At 49.6% G+C, this 21,566-nt stretch overlaps 8 protein-coding genes across 8 annotated transcripts; 3 read left to right on the top strand and 5 right to left on the bottom strand.

Moving 5' to 3' along the window:
- Window positions 1-123: 123 nt before the first annotated feature.
- On the bottom strand, window positions 124-2,674 carry tktA (transketolase tktA; the record flags this gene model as incomplete). Its single annotated transcript, XM_043293091.1, has 6 exons — window positions 124-237; window positions 306-1,669; window positions 1,735-2,029; window positions 2,086-2,170; window positions 2,225-2,367; window positions 2,621-2,674. The coding sequence occupies 6 exons, from the start codon at window positions 2,672-2,674 to the stop codon at window positions 124-126; spliced, it is 2,055 nt and encodes a 684-aa protein (XP_043149026.1).
- A 1,804-nt stretch (window positions 2,675-4,478) lies between these two features.
- facB (C6 transcription factor FacB/Cat8) lies at window positions 4,479-7,313 on the bottom strand (the record flags this gene model as incomplete). Its single annotated transcript, XM_043293090.1, has 5 exons — window positions 4,479-5,627; window positions 5,690-6,047; window positions 6,114-6,394; window positions 6,457-6,770; window positions 6,824-7,313. The coding sequence occupies 5 exons, from the start codon at window positions 7,311-7,313 to the stop codon at window positions 4,479-4,481; spliced, it is 2,592 nt and encodes an 863-aa protein (XP_043149025.1).
- A 2,756-nt stretch (window positions 7,314-10,069) lies between these two features.
- On the bottom strand, window positions 10,070-11,743 carry Aud_008212 (SET domain-containing protein; the record flags this gene model as incomplete). The annotated part of the gene is made up of 4 exons (XM_043293089.1): window positions 10,070-10,150; window positions 10,213-10,801; window positions 10,859-11,385; window positions 11,462-11,743. 4 exons carry the CDS (start codon window positions 11,741-11,743, stop codon window positions 10,070-10,072), a joined length of 1,479 nt encoding a protein of 492 aa, XP_043149024.1.
- A 368-nt stretch (window positions 11,744-12,111) lies between these two features.
- On the top strand, window positions 12,112-12,588 carry Aud_008211 (uncharacterized protein; the record flags this gene model as incomplete). Its single annotated transcript, XM_043293088.1, has 1 exon — window positions 12,112-12,588. One exon carries the CDS (start codon window positions 12,112-12,114, stop codon window positions 12,586-12,588), a length of 477 nt encoding a protein of 158 aa, XP_043149023.1.
- Window positions 12,589-12,762: 174 nt separating this feature from the next.
- Window positions 12,763-14,642, bottom strand: Aud_008210 (Ygr210 GTPase family protein; the record flags this gene model as incomplete). Its single annotated transcript, XM_043293087.1, has 11 exons — window positions 12,763-12,789; window positions 12,846-12,966; window positions 13,021-13,200; window positions 13,248-13,453; window positions 13,515-13,726; window positions 13,777-13,808; window positions 13,879-13,972; window positions 14,037-14,305; window positions 14,419-14,428; window positions 14,490-14,547; window positions 14,607-14,642. The coding sequence occupies 11 exons, from the start codon at window positions 14,640-14,642 to the stop codon at window positions 12,763-12,765; spliced, it is 1,245 nt and encodes a 414-aa protein (XP_043149022.1).
- A 1,078-nt stretch (window positions 14,643-15,720) lies between these two features.
- Window positions 15,721-16,220, top strand: Aud_008209 (uncharacterized protein; the record flags this gene model as incomplete). The annotated part of the gene is made up of 2 exons (XM_043293086.1): window positions 15,721-15,834; window positions 15,903-16,220. 2 exons carry the CDS (start codon window positions 15,721-15,723, stop codon window positions 16,218-16,220), a joined length of 432 nt encoding a protein of 143 aa, XP_043149021.1.
- Window positions 16,221-17,377: 1,157 nt separating this feature from the next.
- On the top strand, window positions 17,378-18,249 carry Aud_008208 (uncharacterized protein; the record flags this gene model as incomplete). Its single annotated transcript, XM_043293085.1, has 2 exons — window positions 17,378-17,425; window positions 17,485-18,249. The coding sequence occupies 2 exons, from the start codon at window positions 17,378-17,380 to the stop codon at window positions 18,247-18,249; spliced, it is 813 nt and encodes a 270-aa protein (XP_043149020.1).
- A 2,397-nt stretch (window positions 18,250-20,646) lies between these two features.
- Aud_008207 (40S ribosomal eS12 domain-containing protein) lies at window positions 20,647-21,466 on the bottom strand (the record flags this gene model as incomplete). The annotated part of the gene is made up of 2 exons (XM_043293084.1): window positions 20,647-21,035; window positions 21,148-21,466. The coding sequence occupies 2 exons, from the start codon at window positions 21,464-21,466 to the stop codon at window positions 20,647-20,649; spliced, it is 708 nt and encodes a 235-aa protein (XP_043149019.1).
- Window positions 21,467-21,566: the final 100 nt, after the last annotated feature.

Genomic DNA, 21,566 nt, shown 5'->3' with positions numbered 1-21,566 from the left:
AGAGTTTCACCAACAACCATGGGGAGATAGGACCGATAAGACATTTTAAAAGTAACAGAAATTCGTCGAGCCGTAAACATGACACTAAGAAATGAAATCCATCATGACGCTAACGCGAGACTTCTACAGAATCTGCTCAAAGGCACGGTTGATGGGCGAGCGCACGGGCTGGCCCTTGTAGAAGTCGATGGTAGCAAGAGCACGTTTGCTAATGCCCTCAGGAGTGAACTCGAATTTCTAAAGAAAAACAAGTCAGTACTGACGTTTCATTGTATCAGGTGGTAATTTGTTAAGTCGAGTCTTACCTTGTAGACCTCCTTGTAGGGGCCGGAGGCACCGAAGCGGTTGAGACCGAACTGCTCGTGAGAGTAGCGCTCCCAACCCATGGTGGACAGAGCCTCAACTGACAAGACGGGGATGCCGTCGGGAAGGACCTTGAGTCTGTAGTCCTTGCTCTGAGCATCAAAGACCTCGAAGCAAGGGACGGAGACAACACGAGCGACGATGTTGTGCTTCTCCTTGAGGTAGGTGGCGGCCTCGATACAGATGCTAACCTCGGAACCGGTGGAGATGAGGGTGACGGCGGCGTTGGGAGCCTCGACGACGGGGTAGGCACCCTTCAGAGCAGCCTCAATGGTCGAGTTCTCGAGCTGAGGCAGGTTCTGACGAGTGAGGGCGAGGACGCTAGGAGTGTGCTTGGCAGTGAGGGCGGAGTAGTAGGCAGCGCTGGTCTCGTTGCCGTCGGCGGGACGCCAAACCATGCAGTTAGGGAGGGCACGGAAGTGAGCCAGAGTTTCGATAGGCTGGTGGGTAGGACCGTCCTCGCCCAGACCGATGGAGTCGTGGGTAGCGACGTGGATGACGCGGACGCGGGAGAGGGCGGACAGACGAAGAGCACCGGCGGCATAGGAGACGAAGTTGAGGAAAGTACCACCAGCGGGGATGATGGTGCCGTAGGCAGCAAGACCGTTCATAACGGCAGCCATGGCGTGCTCACGCACACCGTAGCGGATGTAGCGACCGGACCACTCACCGATGCCGTAGACCGGGGGCTGGAAGTCGACAGCGTTCTTCCAGCGGGTGTTGTTGGAGCCGGTCAAATCAGCGGAACCGGACAGGAGTTCAGGGATAACATCGTGGATCTTCTCGAGAACGGCCTCAGACAGCTTACGAGAGGCGACGGCAGCGTCGCTGGGCTTGTAGGTGGGAAGGCTCTTCTCCCAGCCCTCGGGAAGCTTGCCGGAGAGACGGCGGACGAGGTCGGCGTGCTCGGCCTTGTACTCGGTGGCGTACTTCTCGAGGAGCTGGTTCCAGGCCTGCTCCTTGGCAGCGCCCTCGGCGGCGTGCTTGTGGTAGAGGTCATAGACCTGCTGAGGAACGACGAAGCTCTGCTTGGGGTCGAAGCCGAACTTCTGCTTGACACTCTCGCAGTCATCGGCCTTGAGAGGGTTACCGTGGACACCACCGGTACCCTGAAGCTTGGAACCGAAACCAATGGTAGTCGTGAGACGGATGACGGTGGGCTTGTCGGTGACCTTCTTAGCCTCGCGGATGGCGGCCTCGATGCCCTCAAGGTCATGGTCACCATCCTTGACCCACACGGTGTGCCAGCCGTAAGCCTCGAAACGCTTCGTAACATCTTCGGTGAAAGCACACTTGGTGTCACCGTCTAGATAAGAAAAAATATTCCGATCAGTATTTAAGTTATATATCTTACTTTCTGTAAGGACTCACCGATGGAAATGTGGTTGTCATCATAAATGGCAATCAAGTTGCCGAGCTTCAAGTGACCAGCCATGGAGGCAGCCTCGCTGGCAATACCCTCCATAGCACAGCCATCACCGAAGAAGCAGTATGTGTAGTTGTTGACCAGATCATAGCCAGGCTTGTTGAAGACGGCGGCAGTGTGAGCCTGAGCAATGGCCAGACCAACAGCATTGGCGAAACCCTGACCCAGAGGACCAGTGGTGACCTCAATACCAGGGGTGTCGTGAGCCTCGGGGTGACCGGGAGTGATGCTATCAAGTTGCTACGCAGGATTAGCAAACGCTCATTGCTTATTCGATACTCGCGGAAGAATCATACTCTGAAGTTCTTCAGGTCGTCCATGGTGACATTGTAACCGAAGAGGTGGAGGAGAGCGTATTGGAGCATGCAACCGTGGCCGTTGCTGATGAAGAGCATTAGCAATTAAGTTCTTCCATTCTATATTGAGGAAGCTTACGAGAGAACGAAACGATCCCGGTTCAGCCAGTTGGGATTCTTGGGGTTGAAGCTCATGAACTTGTTGAAGAGGACGTGGGCCACAGGGGCCATACCCATGGGGGCACCGGGGTGACCCGAGTTGGCCTTGAAGGTGGCATCGACCTGAATGAGTGATTAGCAAGTTGCCTCAACAAATTGCTTTCCATGCCGTGAAGATGGAGCTGAGATATGGCTTTTTGATGAAAAACAGCCGTCATCCGAGCTTGTCCTCAACACTGAGCGGAGTGTTCCGCCGCCAGCTGTCATTTACAAGTCGGAGACAGCAGCATTTCAAACATCACCACCAACACCACCACCATCGACTTGGGTATTATAGAAGTATGGCGATATGGAAGGGGAACCAGATAGAGCATACCGCAAGAATACGGATCGTGTTGATAGCCAATTGATCCAGTTCGGTGTAACCCATGATTGCTAACTTTTTTTTATAATGTTAGATAATGTAAATGAAGAGGGGAGACGGGGAGGAAGGAGAGGAGATGGTACTTATTAAACAAACTTTCTTCTGGAAATCTTTTTGAGGAGGGGTTCAGGAGAAAGAGAGAGAGAAGGAGCAAGAAAAGGTTGCAAGAGGGGAGTAGAGTAGAGAGCTATGGCGAATGCTTACTACGAGTACGGAAGCAGACAGGTTGGAGGGGGAAGAGACAAGACAAGGTGGGGGGATGGAAAGGGTAATGATGTCGGCGGTGGGGCAGCAACTCACCGAATGCTCGATTGACGTTGTTGGGATGGTTAGCATTCCGTAGTCTTTGGGGTTTCCGACATCCATGATTTGCTATAAGAGTCGCCTCTGATGCATCATAACTCAATTGGTGCATTGCTGTCGCTTTCTGCCAATTGATACGAAACAGATAGAACACAGCTTCAATCTCTTTTGTGTCGAACCCTTCTGCTGTGCTGGCTGCTGAGCTGTGTAACAACCCCCCACTCCAGCTATCACCGTCTATACCTCAGGCATCCTCTCCCGCGGAGTTTTGCCAGTTTTGCCATGCAACGTAAAGCATTTAGCATAATAGTAAAATAAAAATTTGCTATATGTTAGATAATCCTTATCAATCTAGAACCTTAGGTACTAATGAAGAAACCTTTCAGGTCATCAATTGCCGTCGACTACTTAGAAACAGCGAGTCAAGCGTCAAGCCCACTCCAAACTGATGACATTAACCGACGCCGATCATCGGGCAATTCCTCCATTGCAGGTATGAACCCAGTCTCCATGGCCAGGAAATATTTGCAGGTTCTTTCCCCTCCATGCAACGCGATATCCTCAGCACTTCCACAACGGAAAGGCAATACCGACATAGCAACGCTACACAGTCCTCCGGGAGCGAGTCCATGTCTTGAGTATTCCGTAGTTATTAGTAACCCGCACCGTCGAGACCTCCAGAACTATGCTGGGTCCGGAGGACGCTACTCCGATTTATTGTTGTACACAGTACTCCGTACTCCATAATTTTCCCATGAATTCAAGACCAGAGATGCCACGGGTAAATAGGTAGAAGATACTGCTGGTCTGCTGATTAGAAAAAAAAAAAAATAAATAAAGATTTTTCACAAGCATTTTGCCTGCCATTGTTATTATCAGACAATTATCCAACAAGATAAGCACTTTTTAGTTAGTTTCCAATGTGACTGTCATACCTCTGCCAGTTGTCAAGAAATACCTAGCCACCACATGTATCTATCTACACCTGCACCATGAGATGGCAAATCCAACCCCCAGAAATAAACAACAAACAGACACGATTGATCTACAAGGCCAACCTATCACAGTCCCTAGAACCTCCAGGCGCCGAAGGTACCTGGGGGTGTCTCATCTGCAAGTAGTAGACGGGCTTGCCCGATTCGACCAATCCGGTGCCTCCAGCGCTGCCATGCTTGCAAGCGTCCCCCAAGTATGCATGGCCTCGTGAGACGGTGATGTACATGATGATGGAATGGCGCAGGATTCATATACAGAATCATTGCTTTGAGGAACCACTAACATAAATGACATATATATGGTGAAATACGTAGGACCTTTACAACATGAACATTTCAAAATTGACATAAGATGACGAAGAAGGTGTCTGCTAAAAGAGACTCACAAACCACAAGACTCCAGAGACATAGGTATCATGGCAAAAAGAAAGACATCTAAAAAAAAAAAAAATTCGCCTCCCTGATCGCGCCCAATTTATATAAAATCCTTCATGTTAAAAGCATAACAAGTCTCAGACGGCCAGCCGTCGGTCCCAACCGTGAGTCATTCCAAATTCATCAATTTCATCGTCCACTGCCGGGATCATGATGCCCTGGAATGGGTCCAAATCGTCCAGGGGCAATTGCAAATCATGGTATGGCAACCTATCTTCGGCACTCATGCTTTCGTCGGAGAAACTGAGGACGCTCTGCGGCGCCGGGTTGACCTCGTGGCTTGGTAGAACGTCGCTGTTGCTGCTCGCCGACCACGCTTCAGGTGACAGACCCGGAACATCCTTGGTCGATGCAGACGGCGGCATGGGACTTTGATCCGCTGGCGCAGCGTAGCCCGCAGTCAAAGAAGCAAATGGACCACTGTCCTCACCACATTCTTTGCCCCCGTAGATGCCGGTAAATATGTTAGAATAACCGTGATCCATGTCACTCAGAACAAATTCCCAGTCAGCCATACTCATCGCACCCGCAGCGGCATTCGAGGGAGCCGAGCTCGACATGGTCTGTGTGTGCTCATGTGCCATAGACGGCGACGTGTAGTAAGCCCTGTTCATGGACTGTTGTGGAGCGGGATAATCTTCAGATGGCAAGCTAGCCCGACTGGGAGATCGGAGAAGACGATGAGGGGCGCCAATACTGGTACCCGAAATGGTCGCTCTGCGTGACAGCGATTCGGTCGGCTGATCTGGCGCCTCATCGCTAGCCGACCGTGATTTCAAAGACTGCAGCTGCTTCTTGGATGACTTAGACGGCTTCTGTACGGGTGGGGACATGGACTGGTTCTTGACGGAGGTCACGCGCTTGTCACTGTCGAAGGAAACTAACAGACTGGCTACCGAGCTGAACTCAGCTGCCGCTCGAGCCGACTCGGGCTCGAGCTGATCAATAACCGCGGCAAGCAACTTCTGGCATTCCTTGAGGAGCTTGCTTTCGCGTTTAAGCCCCGTGTTTTGCCACAAAAGACCTAAGCCAGAAGTGAACACCAGCTCTTTCCGGTTGATACTGATCGAGAGACAAAGACGCCTTTCGTCAAGCAGCTGGAGAATCTGAATAATATGCTTGCAAGAGTCAAAAGTAGCCAGAATTGACGGAGAGCGAATATGTTCTTCGCCAAAGCAGACAGCGGGGCGATGAATGAGAGAACGGATGTAGTAGTAAACCAGAGACTGGGTGAAGCGGATATTAGCTTACTGAGCAATCGGTGTGAGAGACAGCCCAGAAGACTTACCAGAAGGGGCGATCGGCTGCTCGTGATGTTTGTACTTGGTTTGTCCTGCGAGAATTCGAGGCGTAGGTGAGCAGGCAGGGCCTTTACCCATGCGTCCAATTGCTGGGCAACCGAGCGCATCTTCGACACCAATACCTCATAACCACCGTCCGAAGGGAAAATATACTCCAGGGCGTTGTTCAGAACTCGAGATGCCCCGAACAGTGCAAGGGCGCTTGAAATACGGGTCGACTCGCCCGGTAGAGTCGGCAAGAAGTCGGTCTCCGTGACATTCTCATCATCAACGTCCTCGGGGTATTCAGTACGGATATCCTTTTCGCGTAGGAGGACTGGCAAGCCAGTCAAAGCAGCGGTAAGACTGCGGCCATGTAAGCAAGATTCCCTCAAGTTTTCCAACTATCGCGAAGAGAGACTGTGAACTCACCGATCAAGGACATATTGACACCAGAACACCTTCTTACGAGTCTCGGCAACCAGCGGGTTGGCAGAAAATCGCTTCTGGCTCTGGTGAAGCCTTAGTTGATGGCAAAGGCCAACGGCCAGGCCACGATAGCGGAGGAGACCTGTGTAGTCCCCCTTTGTCATACAATACATCTGAGCAAGGACGTAGCACTGCAATGTCGAGATAGAAATGCTGCTTGACAGAGTCTCGAGGGTTGATGACCAGTTGTCTTCGAAGACGGTGGGATCCTGGTTCGTTCGTGACTAAACCTCCTGTTAGTTCCTCAAGTCTGTCTCCAAATGCAAGCCCAAAAACAGGTCCTTACAGTAGAAGCAAGAGCTGCGATCCCGAAAATCAGGTTCAGTTGCACCAAGTCATGTGTAGTGCCCTGCAGAGACTCGGTGTTCGATAGATACTTCTCATAAGCTTTGAGTATGGTCGGCCGATGGACGACGGGGTACAGAGGCGCCCATTCTTGGAAGAAGATATTGATGAGTTGGTCAGAGACAAGTCGTGGGGCGGTTTTTATGGCTTGGTCAACACGAGCATGAGAGATGGCCGGAGGCGAGGATGTCAGAGCCTGAATTGAAATGCCAGAAAGAGGCCGTCCCTGCTCTTCGAGTTCTTTTGCGAAAACATCTAGATAAAATTAGCATGGCGTTCCGGTACCACGCCGAATATGATTATCGTACCTAAAAATCCTCGAGCACTCGAAAGGCCGACACACAGACTATCAAGTGGCCCAGTCGAAGATGGCACTTCAGGAATCTGAATCGCTTCTTCAGCAGCCTCGGACACCTTGGGGCGAGCAGATTCGGCAGAGGACGGTGATTGAGACGTAGTCTGAACTCTTTGTTGCGAAGCTGGAGAAAAAGAGTGTATACGTGACAGCACATCGATCTTCTCGTCCTTCTCGTCCAACAGATTCTTCAAATCCCTCACTTCTGCCTCCAAGGTCCGCACTCGTTCTTCCAATGATTCCGTGTATCCTCGAGGAAACGCTCGACGGCTAAGCTTGTCGCTTGTCTTGCACTCGAAACCGACGTTTGCGCACTGGGTACAACATGGTCGAACTCCGTCGCAGCGAATCTTCTTGCTTCTGCACCGATCGCAGGCCTGGGCTATACGACTTTGCGAGCCGTTGCCGACCTTGATCACTTTCATAGGGAGAATTCCAGGCATTTTGGCTGGATGCTCTTAGCGCATCTGCCGCTAAGTGATTGATGCTTGCGCTCGAAACGGTAGCTAACGCCAAACAAGTGCGGGGCCCGGATGATATCTGTAAATAGTACTCCCTAAGATTAGGCGACGAAGATATTGAAGGCGTGACAGTTATCTCGCATACGAGATATTAGAAGAGTGTAGATTAGAATCTCTGCATAGATGTCTGAGAAGTAACGATAATTCTCAAAAAGACAGACGAGCAGTGGTGGTAGTACGACGAAGACAAGAGGCGAGGAGAGGAGACGCAAGACAAACGGGGGATCGAGCCTGTTTGGGGATAAAGTGGGAAAGTAATAACTGTTGACTACCGAATGAGCCGAATAATAAGAGGTACTCCGTATTGTGAGGACGAATTACGGTAGTACGTGACAGTGGCATCACGCAGTTCCTGGAGCGTGTCAGGGGACTTGGGGCGAGGGGGCCATGTGGGGTTGCTCTTAAGCCGGATAGCCAATGGAAATGGATGTTTTACTGCATTTCACTTGCTCAGCGGACACCGAAGATGCAACCGCGGTTAGTCAATACCGAATTACGATTACGGCTGCTCGATGTGGTTCTATCCAGAACGATCGTTGAGGACTGGAGATTAATTGCTGACTTTGAAGAGTATCTTGGTTATCGGCATTTCATGCCTCTGTTCGGATACATATCTGGTTCATCGTCATGCTGCGATCATTTGTAATCATGGAAACAGAGAACGACAATATTTGTGGAGGCGAATCTTGGGGAAAGCCTCTAGAAGTACTCCGTATCTGGGCGTCCCCCTTAACATTTCTCCATAAGACATTATGCTTATGATGCGAAGCCTAATCGTTCAAGGTATGCCTTGAATATGTGAGCCTACGACTATTGCAAAGCCGCCAAAACCCATAGTTCCAGCAATAGTCTCCCTTTTTTAGGCAAGAATGGACCGACGCTCAAGTACAAATACGGATGATCGTCTATCATCCGTCCAATGACTCTTTTTCAAGCTCTATTAAGTAGAGCATCAGCCGCCCGTTCACATATCACATAGAATACAAGAGACTATCACAAAAGGTTCAGCCCCTCCCATGGGAAGAGCTCTCCGCAATCCTGGTCTTAAGATGCTTTCCTTGACTAGCGAGTGTCGAACTCAAAAAGCTGGAACTTGACACGAGGGACGTCATGAGCGAGAAGCCTTTGACCACTCACATGTGTGTCTTTACGGCCATGGGGAGATTACCCACGGCTGATCCCGCCGAATTATTCCCTAGAACCCTTAGAGTCCGAAGTATCCACGAGAATTCTTCCCCAGAATATCATTGATTTACGCATATCCTCTCTTCAAAACCTTCCTCTAATAATACGAGCAGCAGTGGGAGGGAAGATTCGGAACCATTTTACTGTTAAAGTTAGCTCGCACTTTTGTGCCCCGTCCGTTCGCTGCTGGAGAAAATCGCGGGGGATCTCCGTGGATACCATCAAATGCCGATATGATTGCTCATTGCTGTCCTGAAATCCAATAAGATCAGAAGACGTCATGCCCGCGCATAAGTTCAGTCGCTCGATTATGCCGTGGCTAAGATCTTTTCAATTGTTGAATCTTGTATGACCACAAACGTGAAGTAATTTTTGGTGCCTTCCCTTGGGAGGAGTCTAATCTTTGCGTGCCGAGTGTTGACCGAGAAAACCGCGATGGTGGAGGCGAGAGTTCTACGTACTATCAATATTTGGGATCCGCCACGATCCGGCTCCACCAACCATGAGATGGGCGAAACTAATTCGACCAAGACATGAACTCTGTGGAGATGACTGCCAGAAGCAGGTGGCCCACGTTTGAAGATCTCCAGTGTTCTGGAAGGCGCTAAACGCAGCAGAGGTGCACATTACCCTGTCTAGTACTCCGTACCTGGTGCAAATGCACACTGCGAGCACCACGGCAGCTCAATCATAGATACTAGCCAAGCGACAACAGGAATGTCATGACATAAGGCATGTAGCCTACGCCTTTCTGAATCTGCCATTGTCGAATAGACTGCCGCAGCATGGCATGATTCCCTCGTGGCTGGCGAAGGCCCATGTCTACTCCGATAACCCCAGCCCTTCCAGTCAAATTTCTTGAAGCGCACGAAGTACACGATTACATCAGGCCACAATCATAGTTCATAGGCTCGGCATCCTTTCCTTAGGTCCATAGTGGACATCACACGACGTCATTCATGGTGTCTCCAGTGGCCAACTCAGACCTTATTTGGACGAAACGAACAAACAGAGTTTCGTGGCTCGTGTTCCAAGCCCCCAAGTCTCCTACCTATTCCGAATATCGATGTTGGACCAGAACCTAATAGAACCAGACATTCTCCAGCAGCCCGAAATTGTAGTGCTGATCCCCAAGTTTTCTCCCCCAGTGTCCCGGTCTTTCCCCATCCTTCTACCCCAGAGTTGTGGCTCGTACCCCACCAATGAATGACTCAATAAATGTTAGGAAAGAAATCGGGTATGTCTGCTTCGTGGTTCGTCCGTAATTGACCGTGTTTGAGTCTCCCGTTGGGGGTGGTCCGACTCGCGGATTGGAAGAGAAGTCGAGACGTCGTCGAAATTATTACTATTGCTAGATACTCTTAGGGGGGTTGGACTTCTGGTAGAGCTAACGAACCAATATAGCGATCAATGGATGTACACCTGAACGGTTAAGCTCATATACTTTCACGTAGTTCAGCTGCGTCAATGTTCCAAACCCAATCGGAGTATCATTATGAAAAATCCTCTTCTACATCATCGGACTGCTGGTTGAGGTACGCAGTGACCGTCTCAGATGTTATCAGTTCCTGCCTCTGCACGAAGAAATAGTGGTTAGTGCCCTCACAAACGTCAGAAACATAGGATCAACACTTACGCTACTCATGAGGTCCTCGATACTCGACTCCAACAATTCAGCCTCTAGACTCCGCAAGCTAGATATAGTATTCAAAACATCAGGACGAAAGAGCGTTCGCATGTCCTCGTCATTGCTTATTTCGGCAACTAGCTTTTCGGTCTCCCGCAAAATCACCAGCTGAGTCTCAAGCCGGTCGAGTATAAGCACAACCGCACGAAGCTGGAAAATAGCCCACAAAGGGTCCGCTGCTAGTAAATCCTTGAGGCGGCTGGGCGTTCCCATGTCCTCTCCTTTCCAAGTAGCTCTTAGTTCTTTGCCCCCGTCGGTAGTTTGCACCACGTCGAAATCGAGGCCGTCTTCCTCGTTTACACAAGCCCACCATACAAAGGGGCTATCCCAAGTGGTTTTGGCCGGCCCTGGACGTGCCGTAGTGGCTCTGGTGATCCGTACCCCGGGGACCTCTTTGCAGAATGCTTGCTTGGCCATTTTCAAAGGATCGTCATCGGGGATTTCCAGGTCGAGGAAGATCTGCTTCGCGTCCGTGCTTTCTCTTTCAACGAAACCGTAGGAGAATACCATCTCCGAGGCTGGTTTCTCATCACCATACCTATCATGCCACGGGATCAACATACATCTCCTTATCACGATCGTCTTCAAGACTTACGATATAGTAACTTCCTCGCCGATGCGTAGCTTCTTGCCGGTCCGAAGCTGGAGTACAGCGTTTCCGGCCCCCTCCTCGTCGTACCTGGCTTTCACCGAGTCCTCACAGGCATGGTTTGCCATATCAACACATGGCACAATCGCATGCCCACTCCTGGGAAGATCGACCACTCGTGACCGATACACAGCGTCAACATACTTCCAGTCGTCGAATGTGAATCTCCCTGTATCCTCATCCCACCAATGCTCCTGGCACCAGGATATGTTCTCCGTAACTTCGCGTAGGTGCTCGAATTCTTTATCAAGAGAACCAAGTTTCGCATCGACCGCAGTCTGTAGCGATGTCCCGCCTAACAGCTCACGTTCTTCTGCTGAGTAAAACGTCGGTAGAGATATAGACGCCGGCATAAACTTAATGTACTCTGTCCAAGGGTTCGAGATACCGATCTTTTGGCGCTGGTTGGCGAAGTCTGGGCTTGCATGGGTGATTTGAACAATTAAAAAGATCAAAATCGCGCCTCTAGCTGTCTGTATATTTTAGCCCGAAGTCATATGCGACAAGAGATGAAAACACGATCTACAGTGGTGGTGACCTATAACATACTCTGCCAAAGTCGCCAACAGCATCTAGGACCCCCCGAAGATGGCGATCTATTTTTGCATGGTTGTGAACAAACTCGGAGGTGAGTGCCAGGTCGGATGGGACCGCGAGAAGAGTGTCTGCTTCATCTTCCCCGTCATTTTTCTCCACTGTCGCTACGATGGCGGAACCTTTGTCTGTCCCGTCTGCGCCTTGGAGCTTCTGGAAAGCGATTCCCTCGAGGGAAATGCCATTGAGCTTTGCCCAGGGAGCCAGAGCCTCAATAGGTAGATAGTCGCGTCGCATATCGTTCCGTCGCTGCACTTTTTTGGACTATCACACAGAGCCGACGCAATTAGAGAGGTACAATGGAAACCAAATCGTCATGTTCTGCGAGCTGAGCTCCCCACACCCTACCTACAGTCCTTATCGATAAGCCGGGAAAGCTTAACCCTAAGCCCTACAAGCTTGATTGGTCCATGCCATTGCAGCATTTAGACGTCATAGGACATCTTGTCACTTGATATAGACCTTGCTTTGGCCGCGCCCTTTCGCGGCTCGAAGGAAGTTGACGTCTTGGGAGACTTACTTAAACGATGCTTGTACCGAATGTCTACGACCTAAGAAGCTCTAATTTACCACTGAACAACTAACACCCACAACCGCAGTCCGACATGCCTAGCAACCCTCGACTCCCGTCTACAACTTCAAAGCTCCAAAGCATGCTGATTCCGCGCCCTCCGCGCGTGTCTCTTCTTCCGCTTCAATCTGTCTGGCAACCTGCCAGGTTTCCCACACCTGGCAATGTGAGAGCCCGCCTCAACAGCTCTCTAGGCCAAGAGTGGAAGGGTTCTTCAACCGACGACCATGTGGTGGAGAGATCGAAGCACAAACGGGATATAACGGATCCTCAGACAGAATCTTCCGATTCCGGGCTGAAGGAGAAAAAGGAAAGCGCGGGCGTTGCAGATGAATCTAAGCCGGGAGCAGTGACGGAGAGAGAAGGTCTCAAGCAGGAGCGTCAAGCTAAAAAGGAACACCCTAAGGCGCCTGAACCGATAATCGGCATGAACGATGAAAGAGCTCAGGTCAGTGCTACCTGCCCCTTTACAACGAGGACTGTTATCGTCGGTAATCTTTCACCTGGCTAACGTGTTCATGGCTTATAGAAGGGTACTTGATCGCCCCGATTGACCACTTGAGGCAATTAGTTTTGCATGAGTTCGCGACCTTCGATTTGCCGTTGTATTATTCATGGGATGTGGTTGTCTCGTTACAAAAATTGCCTTATATCAACTGTACATAGATGGAATGATATTTCTGGTCTATCGGCCAGGTTTAAACGAGAGGACCTGCAAAATTATTCTTAGCAAGCAACGAAAATCCTCAGTTACAAGGAGCAACTCACATCATGCTTCCCTACTTCAACTATTTCATCCTCAGACACTCGGGTGCCGCCAACACCCTCAATGTAAGAGATGGGAACGTCACCCATAACCTTGTGGGCAACATCGGCTACCGTGCTTCCTCTGTTGGACGTTAGCCATATACTCCCCTGTTGCCCGATCGCAAGGAAAACAAACTTTTTGACCAAAACACAATCTCTGAACACGGCATTTCCGGCTCCAGACGAAAATGTGTGCACGTTCTTAACTGGGAAAACCGGCACAAGTCCTAAGAGTTCCGCTGCTCGCGAGAGGCACTGCACCACTCCAGTGGAGCCAAAGCGATAGAGAACCATGTCTTTCAGGTTTTCAACACGGCTAGACGAGGTTAACCAGGTCTTCTTGTCCCAGCTGGGCATACTTACTTCTTCAACTTCTCATCCATCTCTTTTAGACCACCTCCATCGGGATCGCCCATCTCTATGAGGTCTTCTCGTGTATCCAAAAATTCACTGCCTTCTGTATACTTGATGTAACCCTGTTTCGCCAATCTTCGAAGAAACACCTCTGATATCGCGGAGCATAGCACTATTGACTTTGGATCTTGCATCTTGGCGATCTTGCTGATATTCTAGGTTCCTTCTATCAGCACGAATTGCAGCATGACTGTAGGAGTAGAAGAAGGAACCAACCTTGTCCGCGTCCGGATGGTCAATCTTGTTCAGTGCGAAAACTGTAGGGAACTTTTCATCAATGAAAGCCTGGACTACCCGCTCGATCGTCTCGTCCGACCACTCCTCTAGAGGTTGCTTCAGAGCGATCCTATCCAGACAGCGCGCAACTGTTGCCGATGTGCTTCCGTATCCGGAAAATTGGCCTTGTAATGTCTCCACAGCCGTCGATTCTGTGTCCACGGTCAATAGATAGATTTGCGGGAACGCGGCATCTACTGACTTGTCGCAACATGTCTTCTCTTGATAGAGCCCCTGCGTATGGCCGTAAGCATCGTGGGAGAGACGCAAAAAAGGGCAAGAGTCACCCTTGATCGTATCGTACCATTTTTGCATCAGATTACCCAAGACCCATCGCACAATCTCAGATCGTAGCCACTCGATGTCTACCGATGGATCATATCCGCGCGTTGCCTTTCCTAAGGACGCAATTTCTTTTAGCTCATATTGAGAGATAAGATGTAAACGCATACGATTGCTGACCTTCTGCGTCAGTTGTTCCACTGACATCCACCACATGAATCAAAGCATCCGCATGACGTAGGTCGTCCAAAAACTTATTCCCTAACCCGCGACCTTGGTGTGCTCCAGGGACGAGACCCGCGACATCTAAAAGCTCGATAGGGACGGAACGGCGGCCGTCATCGCAGCTGCCGTAATTCGGCTTACATTTGTCTGAAACATTGAAGCGTTTGCAGGCACACTCTATTTGAAGATACCCAATGGCGCGCTGAGGGTCAATTGTTGTAAATCTGTACGTCAAGAATCAGAATCGTATTGGAAGTGCATTGTATGCAGTTATCGTATAGAAGCTTTCGGGCGGCGGAGGTAGAAAAGGCAGAGGACGGTGTTTCAGGCTACTCACGGGAAGTTTCCTGTAAAAAGAAAGAACGGGTCAATAGTCTACAAGTGATATTCAAGTTATCAACAACTCACCAACTTTCGAACTGGCATCTGTCAGACTGTTCAGCGTTGTGGATTTCCCGCTGGAAGGCTAAATGCCCCTCAACTCAATCAGCGGCATGATCTTCTGAGACGACAGCAGGGACCAACCTTTCCAACCAGGCCAATCAAGGGGTCTCTTGGCATAACGACAATTAAGTTGCGGCTCTAGGAATATGCAAAAGACAAAAGCAAAAATCGCTGTCTATAGTCGTCCAACTTATACAGACCAAAAAAGTTCGCATCTGACCCAGCGGGGACATTTCGATTCTGCCGTCTGTCTCCGGCAGGCGGTGTAAAATCCCCGAAATGGTATCTTGCAAGTTTCAGTAAAAGGCTCAGATCATGGAGATATACATTGTAGGATGAGGAAGAAAGGTCTACACTGCCAATTTACGTTGTATTGCCCAACGTTGGACTATTTTAATTACCCATGTCATGTTCTGCCTTTCATAGACATTCATTTTTGTTGCAGTACACTCAAGCTTGCATCACGAGAATTGCTCCTGACCCAGAAGTGTCAGGTTGATTCACTGCGTTGACATTGAAGCTGCTACTCTAAAGAATCACCCGGAAATAAACTTCTGCAATTCTTATTGGATATTTCTCATTTATTCAGGGGTTTACAGGCCAACACGATGTTCCCAGCCTATGGTTCTTGCAGATCTTGATGACGACTAACTCATGGCTGATGAGATCTGAAAAAATGCAAGAAGGTTAAAGAAACAGAACGAATTCAGGCTTCTGTACTATGACATCTTCGATCTTCAACGGTGCTGCAGGCATGCAAACATGAGGCAATATTGAAGATGTGGAGTAGAGTGAACGTACCCCAGCGCAGCACCCGAGGTCAACATTGAGCAGTCCCTAATGAAGGCCATGATTCACTGAAGCCCACCTTAGCCACTCATCTTGACCTTGGCAGCAGAGATCTCTCCTATGGTGGGTTGTTGGAAGTCTGGGTGCTGCAAACCAAGGCCTGCGCGGACAGTATGTCGTCATAATGGCAAACGTCACCAGCCTTGCCAGGACGATGACGGTCTCCAGTCACGACAGCTCCAGCATATAACAACGTTGAAATCGTCCTCTTTGCATAAGTTTGAAACTCCATCTTCTTCAAACTTCAAAGACTTACTCGAGAGAGCTTTCCTTCACACCACATCAAAGTCAATCTACTACTTGTCCTTTTTCATCCTATCCCATACACCCAACACTCCTCCACAAGATGTCTAGCGAAACCTTCTACAAGACCCAACAGGACCTCCGCAAGCCCGAATCCCACGCTTCTCATGCCGCCAGTGGTAACACACCTGCCAATTCCAATGTCTCTGCTATGAAGGTAACACCAAACCTCCTGACCAAGTGGCAAACCAATCTGGTGATACAGCTGCTAACCCTACTAATCAGTCCATCGTTGATGAACACCCAGACAAGGCCAAGGTCATTGAAGAACGCAAGGCCAACCTGCCTTTGCCAGACCAGCCTCCCGTCGCCAGTGATTGGCAGTCTGCAGACCAGAGATCTGTCAACGTAGGCTCCGGCGGCCTACAAGGACCCGTCTCCGGCGAGAGCAACAGCGCTCTCAGAGGACCCGCTACGGCAGAAAGCAGCGCACGGAAGTCGGCAGAGGAATTGCACAAGGAAACTCAGCCCACAGGCAATGTCGGTCGCCAAGCCACGGAAGGACTTTCGGATATCCCTGGAGATGCTAAGGCTCGGAAATAATTATTTTCGCTTGATGAATGCATTGTTTCAACTTTTATGATGAGCGACCCAAACCATTTTAATGATAATACATACCAAACAAGTCAACAAATCTTCTAGTGTCCCTGCTTCCAGCCAAGTAAATAGATGATATACGTAGTTGTATCTGCCTGAGGAGGGCCTGCGGGAAGCTTTACGAAGAGCACAAAACACCCGAAGAGAAGTATAAAAGCTACATAATACTGATAGTAAGATCTGCTCTTAGTGTAGAGGCAATCACCGACATTAAACTTTCGTACGGAGTACTCTGTAGAGAGGTACTAGCGTCCAGATCTGTACAAGTTATTCCGTAGTATGTCACATGACTTATAATGTACAAGCTTAAATGAACGTCACCCATCCACTGCACAGTACTCCGTAGTTGCACAGTAGTTGTGCAGTGCATTTGCATGTACCAGAGATAAACTGCGAGACACTAAATGAGGAATAATCGTTTTATTTCAATGACTATTCTACCATGACGACTTTTCCTGATCTCTGCAGTCGGTGTTTGGCCGAGAATATTCAGAAGTGCCAGCATATCTTGGTGGCCTGAGGCCATGACGTCAATCAAGTTGATCAGCTCTAGATTCCCTAGCATCGACCGTCTTGAGCGACGCTTCATTGCGCAATCAGGGTTGCTTTCCGAACGGGGCAATTGAGCATGTGGAGAGCTCGACCTATCGATTCATGCCCTGCAAGGATAGGTAGCCGTGTCATCAATCTGATTTGATCGAGGACGGAGGTTTCGGCCAGGAAACCTAAGGGTGATTGCAACATATCGCTGCTAAATGTCTTCTAGTCTGGGACTTCCATGACTGTCATTCTTCTCCACTCGGTCTTCTGTTGCCCGCGCCACTCAAGAGCAGTGGTATTCGTTCATTGACGTACCTGGCTCTCTGATGTCGCTTGCTGGGGAATCTGAGTGTCTTGGGGTACCGTCAGAGTGACATCACCTTGTTGGATGAGCTAGCATTCAGGACTACAACATCCAGCGGTCATTGCTATATAGATTTCCACTGGTGCATCGTACTATGCTCAACTACAGACACATCGAGTAGTGAAGCAGAATCAACCGCATCTCACATAGCTATATCCCTCCCAACAATCAATTCCTAACCAGGTCAAAGAATCTCATAATGGATCTCCAAGGCAAACCCGTCCCTCCCGGTCAGAGAAGCACCAAGGTACCGTGAAGCAATGCGACTCAGTTCTATACCAAGCATATGGCTAAGTGTTCGAGCAGGTCACAACAGACCCCGAAGCTACCAGATATCCCAAGAAGGAGACTTCTGGACCTGTCGCCAACGACTCCCTTGCTGCCGACTCAGCCAGGTCCGGTGGTGAATACAACCAGAACCGCGGTGCTGAACCTCTTGGGGTTTCCGGCGACCAGTCTACATTCAATAACACGGACACCTCTGGCGCTACTAAGCTGTCCTCTGCCCCCGACGCTGCCACCCGTGAGGAGCTCGACAAAAAGGAGAAATACCCTGAAAATATGGGTGGCCAAGGGAAGTTCCCTGGTGCCCATCTTCCCGAGACTGGCTACACTGGCGGCTCAACTGCTGCCAAGCAGGATCTGGGTATCAACAAGGGCGTATATTCCACCTCCCAGCAGAGTTCTCGGCCTCAGACCCGATCTCAAACCCAATCCCAATCCCAATCCCAGCCTCAGTCCAAGCCCGCTGAGGCGAGCGGAAGTGGTTACCACAGCCAGTACAATGCCGGCCAAGCCCCCTCGTACATCCAGAGTGTGACCGGGCAGTATACTCACACCAAGCCCAAGGGCAAAAACTTGCAGGAGGGTGGCTTTGATAGCGACCCCAACAATAACGCCAGCTTCACTTCCGACATTGGCAGCGACCAAGACCCTGGCCGCTTTGCCGAAAACTACTCTCAGCGCAAGACTGCAGAGACCGGAGCCGCTGATGCTGCCCGCGGCTCAGTCGAGAAGGGAGTCGACGACAAGACTTGGTATCAGCCTTTGGAAAGTGATCAAAGAGCTTAATCGCGATGGACTCGAATACTTATGATATCAATGACGGCGGAAGGCGTAATGAGCGAAAAGTTGACTTCTAGTTGATCCTACATTGCGCGCGGACTGTGTCTGCAGTTGCATGGTTATGTACCATAGAACTTGAAATGAAACATTCTTGATTATGGACATGCCTGTTATATCTTCTTAATAGAAACGCCTCCCTCATCTCTATCGTCTGTCAAAGAGCAACCACAACAACGCGGTTCAACCGTCCCATTCAAGCCCGGTTTCTCCCCATCGCAGCCTTCACACAGACAATCATCCTCGCCGTCGCCTATCCATCCACATCTCTCCAACACAAACTCAATCCCTTCCACGATCCCAACCGCCAACACAGCTAACCACATCATAATCAGCATGATCATAACAGGCGCCAACAACTGCTCACGCCGCCGCCCAGAATACAAAGTAGAGTACTCCACAAGAGATATCCAGTCCCCATTCCCATTACCTTCATTGACCGGTCTTCTCGAGATAAATGAACCATGATGGCTCGTGGACCAGCAGGCTGATTTCCAGGATTTGCAGACCGTGTCTACAGGAGATACTACGTTCGGCGGGGTATCTGTGGTAATAGTGGCTTTTTCCTGGCTCTTAATAGTTGGCAACAAATTAGGATTGGGCATTGATCGAAGAATGGAATGTCATGAACGTGCCTTTGCTGCGAGGAAATGGGTTGTATCTCCGCTGGTTTGGGGGAAATTCACTGGGAAAGCGGATATGACGCTTAATAAAAAGCACGAGGCGATGAGTAGAAAATACTTAAATAGCATCGTTGTTTGACTCTTGCTGTTCAACTGGTAGCGATTCAATTGAGGTATGCTCCTGTTGATGGGGTCCTCGACACCCATATATCTATAGCTACGGCCGAAACGATGTGATAAGTAACCATTGATCTTCATTGACCGTGGCCCTTGCGTTAAGCTCACCCTGATTCCTCCGCAGTCTGTGCGATACCCTCGATCTGACTCAAGGATGATTCTGAAATTACCAAAGGATTTAGAGTTTTGTGGGCGATAGAGCATGTCCCTTGCTGACTGAGTATTCGGCTTGGGAGTGCTTGGGGGCCAACATTCCCCAGCGTTGACAAGGGATGGAAAGAAAGAAGGAGGAGGAAAAGAGGTGATATTGGGTTGCTAGATTCATCATGACTTTGCTTGTAGGTCTTTCGAATGATGGATCATTTCCTGGTACTTCTAGCTATCGAGGCCAAACAAACCTGCAGAAACTCCAACTTTGCCCATATGGCAGAATCATGGTTGAGTCCCTCCAGTTATGATTCGTCTTTTGAACAATATGCCAATTTGCTCGATTAAAGCGCCGACTAGGTTATCTTCACTGCAATGATTCTAGTTCGGTTCGTCAAGAAGCGCTGAGGACCGGCATTCTAAGCTTCGTATACATCCTCATCTCGTTACTTTCATGACGAAACGATCACCCTTATTTCCAGATTTGTTGCAAGTCAGGAACCATCTGCTGGAGAGGTACTCTTAGGCAAGATGCAGACTTCTCGTTTTGGTTTTGGAAGGCCAGGTCATCAACATATAAGTCATCAACATATCAGAAGTGGCACAGTCTGGCCAGATGGGACACATCCAAATCCAAGACCCTTGATTCTCAGCCACTGGCTCCGGATCATATCGGGCAAGCTTACGCACCCTTGGTGTATTCGCGGCTTCAGTTGGTCGACCAGTCGCTGACTTGTTATGGTCCATCAGGTACTAAACATCGACGTAAGGATCAGGAATTTTGTGATTCAAACTGAGTTGTCCGAATCTTCCCTTGAACGTCTGGTATAAATAGCATGGCCAACGGTCATTCAATACTGCGTCCCATGGTCCCCATGGCTGCCATGTCCGCCAGCAGTGATTCAGGCGGCTCCTCCACAAAGAAGGAACATTCCACAGCTTTTGAATTGGTAGCTATGTCATGTCTCTCATTGTGAAGTGAAGAAGAGGCGAAGTGTATTGTAGATCCCAAGCAGGAGAACAACAAGAGGCAGCCATGGATTCTGCTGTCCTTCCAAACACTTTATCAGTCGAAATCTACAATAATTTAGTTTATATATCAATATGTAGATCGAACAATATCAATTCGTGTTGAGTTTCATTTTTAGAAAGACTTCCTGCCTTTTCATACACCAAGTTACGAACGCCAGATTTTGCAACGGACATATCATGAAAGATCAACCCAAATGAACACGTCCCAAAGGCCAGACCCCAAAGACATGCACTGTCTTGTCAGACAAAACGTGGAACTGTACAGCCAGAGCAATTGACGAGACAGCAGCGAAAAGAGGACAACAGCCCCGACATTAAAATAAATCCCACAGAAACAGAAGAGAGCAACAGAAAGAAAAAGTGACCTTTACAGGTTCACTTTCTTGGACTCTTTCTGGACGAGCTTGGCCAACTCTTCAAAGACTTCGCTGAAATCCTCTCCGTCGGCTTCCGACTCGCCGTCCTTCTTCTTGCCCTTCGAGGCTGATTTGGGCACAACCATGACGACACTGGTCGGGCGCTTGGTGGCAGCCGAGTTACCCAGCTCGGCTCGCGATGTGACAAAAACGTATGGGATACCGTGGTCTTCGCAGAGAACGGGGATATGTGAGATGACGTCCATAGGCGAGATGTCGGCGGCGAGGATGACAATTGCGTTGGGAATGGAGATGTTAGCGTTGGCGGCGGGGATTGGCGATTTTCGAAGAGCCTTGACGACTTCCTTGACACCACGCTTCAGGCACTTGTTTACGGCAGCTAGAGAGGTAGTTAGCAGACAGAACACTATCAATCCAGTCGATGTCTTTTTGCTCTGAAAAATAAAGCTTCTGATAGATTTTTTGTTGAAATAATTTGTAGAAACACTCACCCTTCTTCACACTCTTGAGAACCTTCTTTGCCTGCTTGTCCTCAACCAGAGGGTTGGCGAATGGCACAAGTGCGCCGACGGGGCGGCCTTCGACGTCCATCTCAGCATCAGCAGTTTCATTAACAGCAGTCTCGGCAGCAACGGCCTTGTCGATTCCATCCAGAACCTTGCTAGTAAGCTCCTGCTCTACTGCCTCGGCGAGAACGGTCTTGTCCTTCTTTTCCTTCTTGTCCTTCTTGCTCTTGTGGACGCCGTCCTTCTCCGAGCGCTTTTCCTTCTTCTCGCGCTTGTCCTTCTTCTCGGACTTGTCCTTGGCCATTGTGACGAAGTTGCGCTTGCTTAATATACCAAAAAGGACAGAAAGGAAAGGGACGACCGAGGATTGGCGTGTGTTGGCGTGAACGTGGGGAGGAACAAAT

This window comes from Aspergillus udagawae (assembly GCF_001078395.1).
Source record: "Aspergillus udagawae IFM 46973 DNA, scaffold_6, whole genome shotgun sequence".
Classification (NCBI taxonomy): Eukaryota; Fungi; Ascomycota; class Eurotiomycetes; order Eurotiales; family Aspergillaceae; genus Aspergillus; species Aspergillus udagawae.
This window is presented reverse-complemented; position numbering and strand designations above follow the sequence as displayed.